The following is a 9,377-nucleotide window of genomic DNA, read 5'->3' on the forward strand; positions in this document are numbered from 1 at the left end:
GAATTTTGATCACGTGACCCTGGGGATGCTCCAATGGTGGCAAGTGTGAAAAATGATCATGTCACTTTTTTCAGTGCCTCAAATGGTCACTAAACAAATTGTTGCAAGTCAAGGACTACCTGTATTGTTGTACAAGTGACTGGAATGATATCATTTTGAAAAAAATGCCTCCAAAGGCAAAATCCTACCCCATGTAATTGGGCAGCAGAATCTTTGATAGTGTCTTTTCATTAAGAAGTTATTCCCACCAGTATTCAAATATACAGAGGTGTTTTATTCCAATAAGTGAACTTAAGGAGGAATACATTTCCAAATCCACACCTTAGACAGTCTTGTGAATTGCTTGTAGGTTTCTTCTGAGCAAATCTGGTATTTAATATAGCATGAGAATAATTCCCTGAGATACTTTATTTGCATTGCTAATGCCCAGCTTGGATTTGAGAAAGAAACTGCATTGCTATAAATGGTTCCTAAAGACCCTTGGCAAACAATTTCTTTAAAAAGATTCAGCCACCCACTCCTAGGCGAACTATATTTTAAAATTCAACCTACTCCTTTATTTGGCAGTTAACACTATTTCTGTAACACTTTAGCCAGCCTGTTTTGGAAGTGAGGCTGGTGCACGGACAACTCTGGCCACTGGGTGGCAATGTGGGATAACGGGAATCTGAATTACAGTCCTGGGAGAGCCAGCCAAGGGGCGGAAGCTGAGGGCCAGAGGGATCCGCCAAAGAATTTGGGTGATGGGCCTCTAAACTTGCCAGTGAGGAGGCAAAGGTGGGTTTGGGGCTGTGTGTAAGAACCCTGCTGAAGAAAAACAAGATGAAAAGAACCAAGGGAATAATTGATCTATTTCAAACCCTGCTAATTTGAGGTGGTGGTTGCCCCCCAAAGCCTTTAAAATACAGCCTTCAGTTGAGGAACTTGATGGATTAATGAAGATGATTCCTCTAAGCATGGGCAGAAGTACTTGTTTAAAGTCTGGGCAATCACAGCTACAGAATCCAGGAGGGTTTCTTCCTCACAAAATCTACCATCTTTTTCCTCCTTTATTCCCCCCCCCCCACTAGAAGCATAATGAAGTCTCCTTCAAGTTCAGCCAGTGTACATGCTTTGGGAGGGCAATAGCATGGTTGTGGCTTGCCATTACTATCTTCCTGGAAGTCTTTATTTACTTCTCAAAGGAGCCTCTCTGGAGGGCTCCCCTCCAAATCCTAATTGGACCTAGCTGTGCTTAGCTTCTGACCCCAAAGTTGGCCAGCACTGCCAACTTCCAGAGACAACACCTTCTCTACGACTACAACTCCTACGATCCTCAACCAATGTGTATACTTTCTGGCTTTCCTTCCAGATGGATGTGGGCTTCTAACAGATTGAAAGAGAAAGACAATACTCAGAAGTTAATGCTTGTTTCTGTAATTAAGCCAATAACATATTTCTGTTCCAGAAGAAAGTTTTATTGGTAAGGAGAAACATTAGAAAACAAAGATCTCAATTTTTTCCCCCTCCCTGGCTGGACAAACCAGGATTGCAGATCCCAATACATTTTCTTAGAAGGGCTTTATGTTGAGATCAGTGATCTGCACAGTGATAATTTCAAAACTAGTTTGAAATGGGCGACTGAGACAGCCGGGCACAGTCCTTCCCCTCTTTGTTGCCAGTTTGCACTTACCAGGTGGGGCAATAGTAAGCAACCCAGGGAGACTCTCCGAAGCTCATTAACATTAGTAGCAAACAGCCTCTCCCACCACCAGCCAAATCTGGCTGGGTGCCTGCAGGCCGTACTCTGTCAGCCCCTCCCTTCCCTCCTCTACGGGGAGAGCAAAGACCAGACTCAGAGAGACTCAAGCTGGAACAGCCCAGCTGAACTTCACATCATTTCAGCAAAAAAGAAGTATCCAAGAAGACCGGAGTTTTCTGTCTGCCCACCAATATTGTCTTGGATATTCCCAATAACTCAATCTGGAAAGGTCGCAGCAACTGGTGACAATAGCTGGAAACTATCAGATCTGCCGCCTGTCCCAAAATATTCTGGAATCCAAACGGCCTCTCCAGGATTCATCTTACTGCTCAAGGTCCATCATGCCTCCTTGAAGACCCTGATTCTGCTTTAACATCCAACGTGACAGCCTGGATTCGGCAGTGCCGCTGCAGGTTTGTGCTGTTGCCTCCTAGCTTAGAATGGTGCCTATCGAGAAGAAGGTTGGTGGCAGTGCCATCGTTTTCTGCAGCTATCCTGACAATACAACTTGCCCTGCCTGAGCAAGACTTGGGAGCCGGTGAACCTTGCACAGGCAGTCAGGGTATGGCCTGGTCTGGGGGTGAATGGGATGGAGTCACAGCAAAATGGATCTAGCAATCAGAGTGAGCAGGGACCCACCATCTTTCCATACTCGCCTCTGGCCACAACTCTCATCCTTGTGGCAGGACTGACTGTGGCTCTTGTGACATTCATAGGGAATGTGCTGGTTGTATTAGCTGTGTACACTAGCCGTGCCCTTCGGGCCCCACAGAATCTCTTCCTGGTGTCTATGGCTACAGCCGATATCCTTGTAGCCACCCTCATTATCCCATTTTCCTTGGCCAATGAGATCATGGGCTACTGGTGCTTTGGGGGTCTTTTTTGCAGTTTCTACTTGTCGCTGGATGTCCTGTTCTGTACCTCCTCCATCATGCATCTGTGTGCCATCAGCTTAGATCGCTACTGGGCAGTCACCCGAGCTGCCCGATATAATCTGAAAAGGAGCCCCCAGAGGGTCAAAGGTATGATTGGGGCTGTCTGGGCCATTGCCGCTGTTGTATCTCTGCCACCACTGTTTAAATCTAGACAGCAGGACCAGGTCTGCCTCCTGCATGATGATACCTGGTATGTTCTGGCCTCTTGCACTGCCTCCTTCTATGCCCCTTGCCTCATCATGGTTGCAGTCTATTGCCGGATTTATCATGTGGCCAAACACAGGAACTCCATGGTCACTGCAGCACGGCGGGTGTCCTATCCCAACTTCATCCCTGTGGCTAAGTACAATCCCTGCAGAGGGAGCACCCAGCCTCCTGGGGAAACACAGAAGATGGGAATGGAGTCCGGCCAGCTTCCTTGTCCCCAGCCTAGCTTGCCCCGGCTCTCTCGGCAATGGAGAGTAGATGATGGTGGCAACAGCGGTGCTCGGCCACCAAGGACTCCAAGGCTTTCTTGGTCACTTCCCTCCAATCTCCATCAGCGCAGAAGCAGGGACATGTCTCTCTCCACCAATCGGCTGATGCAGGCCCGGGAGCGCAGATTCACCTTTGTCCTTTCTTTCATTATTGGAGCTTTTGTCCTCTGTTGGTTCCCATTCTTCTTTACCTACAGCCTGGAATCTGTGCTTGGAGAAGGCTGCTGCATCTCCGAGCCTCTCTTCAAATTCTTCTTCTGGATTGGGTACTGCAACAGCAGCTTCAACCCCATCATCTACACGGTCTTTAACCGGGACTTTCGCAGAGCTTTCCAGCAACTCCTGTCTCCTGCCTACTCATTCATGTGCCGAAAATGAGGACTCTGCTAGAGGGTTGTTGGAACCTGGGAGAGGAATGATGGACAGGGGGCTGGCTACAGAACATCCCCTGGGATCACAGAGAAGGTAACCAGCGGAAGTTGGGGAGCTGAATATTTTTGCAGCTGCATTTTAATGAAGACTTCCCCATCCCAGACATGCATGTAACTTGAAGGGCAGAAGTGCCACAAGAAGCAAGATTTCTGTGACTTGTTGGCAGGTAGTTGGTTGCCAAGAGTCACTCTCACACTCCTGCCTGTTTCTCCAGCTTGTGGTTGCCTGATCTGTTGGTCAGCAAGCTAATTAACTGAGGTAGTGGGAGCAGAGGGTGGCTGAGGTAAAATTATTGATGTACTGTAAGGACTACTATAGCAGCTTTGACTCCCCATGCAGACTTGCTCCAAATTTTGACCGTTGCTGTAATAAACCTGCAAGTTTATGTTCTTGGTTTTGCTATCCCTAATCCTTGGTTTAGGGGTAGAAGTTATATTGAATCACCTCAGCAGTTGGGCTCCATCCTTAATCCTAAAAGGAAAGGTCTCCTCCAAAACCAGTTCTAAGTGAGAGAAGCTCTGGAAGGAATGTTCATTTATCCCAGATGCTCTGTGGGAAGAGGAAACAGAAACAGATTCTATTAAAGGGGATTTAGCGGGCTGACTATTTTGGTACTGGAACTAAAAATGTACAGCTGAGTGTTTCTGTCTCACATATATTGTCCCTTGTCAAGACAAGGGCAGTGGCATGTGGAGGAATTGGGGCCCTATTCAAGTCATAAGAAGATCCATCTAGTGGTCTAATACTCCATCAGAAATATTGGCCAGCTAGGGGTCTTGAAGGAAAAACCCGCAAACAGAATGTGATATACGGTAGTCACAATGATAATCTCATTGCATAATTGTAGCAAGAAGCATTCTTCCTCTGAATATTATTTCCTTGTTACTTTGGGTCTGAGCAGCTTGAGGTTTGACTGATGTCCTCCACAGAAAGAAAGAAGAGGGGAGGAGCAAAATCATGGACGTCCTAAGATAACTTTTCCCAGTCCCCAGAGCCTTCTCTACCACAGTTCTCATATACTCAAGCATTGGTCTCTCTCTGATTTTGAGAGTTGATGGGCTATCAAGATGAGAAGAACTTTCCCAAGGACAGTAAGGAACCGACTTATCCTAGGGAGGCCCTGGGATTGCAGAAAGATGGATGGACCAAGAAGGAGAGGGAGAATACCGGTATTTCCTGCAGAATCAGGAAATGGTGGTGTGAAGCTGCCGGTTTCAGTGTCCTTTGCCTAGCCTGCCTGCCAGTTCAGGCGAAGCGGAACTAAACAAGGGACATAACTGCAAAGCTTATTCAACCACCTGGTTTGAGGAAACATTACCCTGATCCTGCTTCTGGGCAGATGCCAGGCATGGGTTTTGGCAAAGAGGCTCCTGTCAATCATAGTATAGGTGTCTTCCATATTGCCTCCAGTAATTAAGTTTTTCCTGTTGTTCCAGTTTGCTGAGATTAGTTTCTCAGGCTGAAGCTGGTGTCACAGCCAAGCACCTGCCATCTCTGAGGCATTTTCTTCCCAACAATCAACTCTTTTTTATGTCTCATATGCTTAGCAGGGTAACTCATGCCATTGCCTTGAATCTCAACTGAGGCATATTACCTCATATTCCAACCTTAACTCTGTTGTCTTTAACAGGCATTCAGCAGATGATTTTCTTCCTGGTACTGTTAAGGGAGTGGGGTGGGGAGGGAAGCAAGGCAGGTTCTGTTTGACAGGAACTTAAATTAATGTTTTAGAGACTCTTTAAGGACAGAAAAAGAGGCAACCATTATAACCCAGGGCTGATTCCCAGAGTATACTTTTCAGTCACAGGCCTGCTCCTTTAATATGCTTCCCTGTGTGTAAAATGGCTTTTCTATTCATCTGTCCTTTGTGACTGGATAATAATCTGCAGACATGGCTTTAAACCCCCAATAGGCCTAAATTAAGATTACTGCCTTGTCCTATTGTGATAAATAATAGTTATCAATGAGGGTTATATTATGTGAAGTCTTTCTTCCTCTAAGCATTACTGATTATGTTGCTAAGGAGACCAATCAAACAATAAAACTACAAACAAGGCAAACATTTTTACTAGCTAATAGAGTGACATCTGGTAGCTCATTCTTCCCAGAAAACAGAGCAAACCAAGGATGGCGTAAATTAGGCAGGTATCCACGGAGATAGGCCCGTTTTTAGTACCATATTACTCACCCCAGTTCCAGACACCTAGAAGGGCAGCTGGTGTCTATTATCTCTCAGAGAGTTTGGGTAAACTATGTTCTCATGTACAGATTGACCACTGAGATAAACTGGAAGAAAAAAACAACCTGAAGGAAGGAATGCTTGTTTCTTCTAATATCTCAGTGAACCTGACAGAGTTACCTTTTCATTATAAAGCATATCATGCTTCAAATGCACTCCAGCATCCAGCCTGGAAACCTGCACTGCTTGCTTTTTTTTACCCAGAAGTAGATTAAAATGTTTCCACCTTTCACATTTCACTTTCATCTTCCTGGGATACATCTTCTGTATCAACAACCCCTTCCACTAATTCTACAGGGTTAAAACTTTGCACTCTTCCACAATGCTTTGTTTAGTCCTAATAAAGGGTTGGTCTAATTTTGGGGGTTTTGTTCTGTATTTTGGTGTTGTTTTTTTTAATGGAACAACTTTGGCATTTGATAAACATGATGGACAATCCTTTCAGGGCAGCCTGGGCAGGTCCAGAAAGCATCTTCGACAGAGTATTGCCCTACACTATGCTGGGATCAATGCAAGGAAGTAGAGGGATGAACTTGGAATCTTTAAAGGGTAGAAACTTGCATCCAGAACCACTGTGTGGTTGGTCAGTTTAGCAAATTTGTTTTTTTACAGACTGGCCTGTGCAACACTGAGGAGGGGGAAACAGCAGTGCTCCAGATAAACTCAACTGATTATCTCCTGCTACCACATCTTCTGTGAGATTGTGGATTCCTGGATTGTCTGTGCTCTATTTTCAACTGGATGGGGGTTGTTTATTTTTTTTTAATAGGCAAATTATACCTGCCTACATTCCATCATTTAAGTATAAATTAAGTGAAAAGGTTGCATTTCACGTGATTTCCATATGACCCTTGGGATTGTCCAGGATTTGGCCAAATATTAAATACCTGGATGATGCAGATTGGAGTAAATAAAATTCTATCCTAGGTAGCAGGATGGAGCTTGATTGGGTTGCACTAAAACATTTGTGGCAATGTATATCCATCCCTATTCTGCAATTTCCCTATGGAAGTATCAACTTGGGACAGAGAGTCCTGAGTTTGATAATTGGACAAAGATGGGAGATGGGGATCCAGCTTTTTGCAGTTTTAACGTTGGCTCCTAAGACTAATCATGCAGGTCATTTAATCATTTAAAAGATGAAATTTGGATGGCTGTATGTCAGGGAAAGGAAGATTTATTTTTCCTTTTCAGGTTTATTTATTTATTTATGAGACTTATACCGCTTTAAGTGCAAGCACTCTCTAAGCGGTGTACACCAGTAAGCAATGTGTGTATATATATATATATATATATATATATATATATATATACACATATACATATATATATATATATATATATATATATACATATATACATATACATATACATATACATATACATATATATATATATATATATATATATATATATATATATATATATATTTACATTGCCCCCAACAATCTGGGTCCTGATTTTACCTACCCCGGAAGGATGGAAGGCTGAGTCAACCCTGAGCCGGTGAGATTTGAACCGCTGACCTGCTGAACACAGTCAGCTGCAGTGGCCTGTAGTACTGCACTCTAACTGCTGCGCCACCTCGGTTCATTTCCTCTCTTATCTGTTGATGGGCTATTATCACTATAACCCTTTTTGTTTTATTTTCCACCAAATGGAAGACTAAGAAGTTAGAGGAAGATGGACTTATAGCTACTTTGTGCTGTTGGCATTAGTGCCGTTGGTGCTGTGTTTCGAGCAAAGCCCCTTTCCAGGAAGTTGCTGGTAAGGCAGCTGCTGGAAGGGCAGAAGGTGAGAGATGGTGAGTTGGCACACGGATGGCAAGAGGCAGCCCAGAATTCCTATGAAGGAAGACTTTGCAGCAAGGGTCCAATGACATGGGACTTCTCACTCAACATCTCCACCAGGGCAATGTAGCTGAGGTTGACAAGGCTGTGATGTACACGTGGAAAAATGGCAATGCAAAGGCCCATGAGAAGATTAAGTCTCCTCAAGAGGCAAGATGGAATGCGGTTTGGATCTGAAAAGAGCAGACCGGCCAGCTCTCTTGGCTCAGACATGCAGAGGCCAGAGGCTGAGTAATTTCCCCAGCTTTGGGGCTCAAAATAGAAAAACTTGAAACACTGACCCTCAACCTATCTAAAAACAGCTGTTGGCGCCAAGGGAGCTGGATTCCACAAGCCAGAGGGCCTAGCTCCAAACTCCAGCCCTCCCTTTAGTTTCCAAGCTTTGTGAGGTTGTATGTCCGAGCCGTTGGTCCTCAGAAGAAGATTGTGCTGAACAACCATCAGAGTGCAAGTTGGGTTGAGGCTGGGCTGCGTGATGGACTCTACTGTCTTTCAGTTGCGCATATCAGAGAGGAGCTCAGCCAACAAACCTTAGTGACATTTCTTCTATTTTAGAATATTCATACATATACATATCCTCAGACTGCATTTGTTCCACACTTTTAATGTGATCACTGAAATAACCAAATTTCCAGATTTATGTGAATTTACCCAAGGTGACCATTAACTAAGCTGAGTATATTTAGCAATGTTAAATGATTTCACCTAGGAAAGCATATGTGAAGGCAATTGTGATGTTTAAGGATGACTGGAAAAAAGGCAGCTGCATTCCTTTTTTACCCTCCATATGACTGAAAAAGGAATGAAAAGAAAAACAGGAATAAAGATGGATTTGGTACAGCAGCTTTTTTTTTTTTTTTTTTGCAGAGTTGTTCTATGACTCTCCCTATCAACCAGCAGCAGGAAGAGAAAGTTAATTCTCTGTTAACCCTTTCTTTCCTACTTCTATAATATGGCTAAGACCGAACAAATTAAACAATCCCAGGGATGTTTTGGTAAAATAAATTGCCTTTAAACCCAGCACCAAGTGGATCTAGCTATTTACACGGTAAACCAGCCCTTACTTGACCCAATTAAAGTTGTTGCACAATAGGATCGTGGTATTAATTCACATGAAATATAAACTTTGTGGAGGTTACATTTATTAGGGTAACAGTTGGATGCATGGGTTTGTTTTACAAAGGGGCTACCTGAAAATCCTACCTGTTAAGGGTCCAGCAATTTTTGATACTACGACATACAAAAGCTTGGATCTGACATTGTTGGCAGCATGTGATGCAAACATGTAAATCTGAGGCACAGATCATATTGAAGTTCCACAATCTGTATGTGGTATTTATAGGTAACCATAACTAAAACAAAGATCACAGCCATCTGCATACAACAACCTCATACAATTGTAATTCCAAATGTTTTGGGCACAACTCAGAACAAACATAAATCTTCACATTATTTTACATGGCATCTCTGTTGAATCAGCAGCAAATCATAAATCACGGACATCTACACGTATTGAGCTAATACAGTTGTATATGTGCCACTTTCTGCTACTTCTATAGTGTACAGTACAGATCTAAGACATGGCTTTTCTTGATCGATGAATGCTGACAGATTTCATTTATTAACGATTTGGACGAAGGGATAGATGGGGAACTCATCAAATTTGCAGACGACACCAAGCTGGCAGGAATAGCCAACACTCCA

The 9,377-nt window shown here is 43.7% G+C and overlaps 2 protein-coding genes across 2 annotated transcripts in view; both read left to right on the top strand.

The window, feature by feature from the left end:
* The window catches only part of SLC34A1 (solute carrier family 34 member 1), a 34,576-nt gene extending 27,497 nt beyond the window's left edge, over positions 1-7,079 (top strand). Inside the window, exon 13 of the mRNA XM_039334124.1 lies at positions 6,436-7,079. Within this exon, the coding sequence (XP_039190058.1) occupies positions 6,436-6,522 (87 nt within the window). The 3' untranslated portion in view covers positions 6,523-7,079. The remainder of the gene's footprint in view (positions 1-6,435) is intronic.
* On the top strand, positions 1,429-6,185 carry LOC120304034 (alpha-2C adrenergic receptor-like). Its single transcript, XM_039334126.1, has one exon. It carries the CDS (start codon positions 2,331-2,333, stop codon positions 3,528-3,530), a length of 1,200 nt encoding a protein of 399 aa, XP_039190060.1. The 5' UTR covers positions 1,429-2,330; the 3' UTR covers positions 3,531-6,185.
* Positions 7,080-9,377: the final 2,298 nt, after the last annotated feature.

The sequence above is a fragment of the Crotalus tigris genome, unplaced genomic scaffold (genome assembly GCF_016545835.1).
Source record: "Crotalus tigris isolate CLP2741 ecotype Arizona unplaced genomic scaffold, ASM1654583v1 scf7180000017625.6296891, whole genome shotgun sequence".
Taxonomy (NCBI): Eukaryota; Metazoa; Chordata; class Lepidosauria; order Squamata; family Viperidae; genus Crotalus; species Crotalus tigris.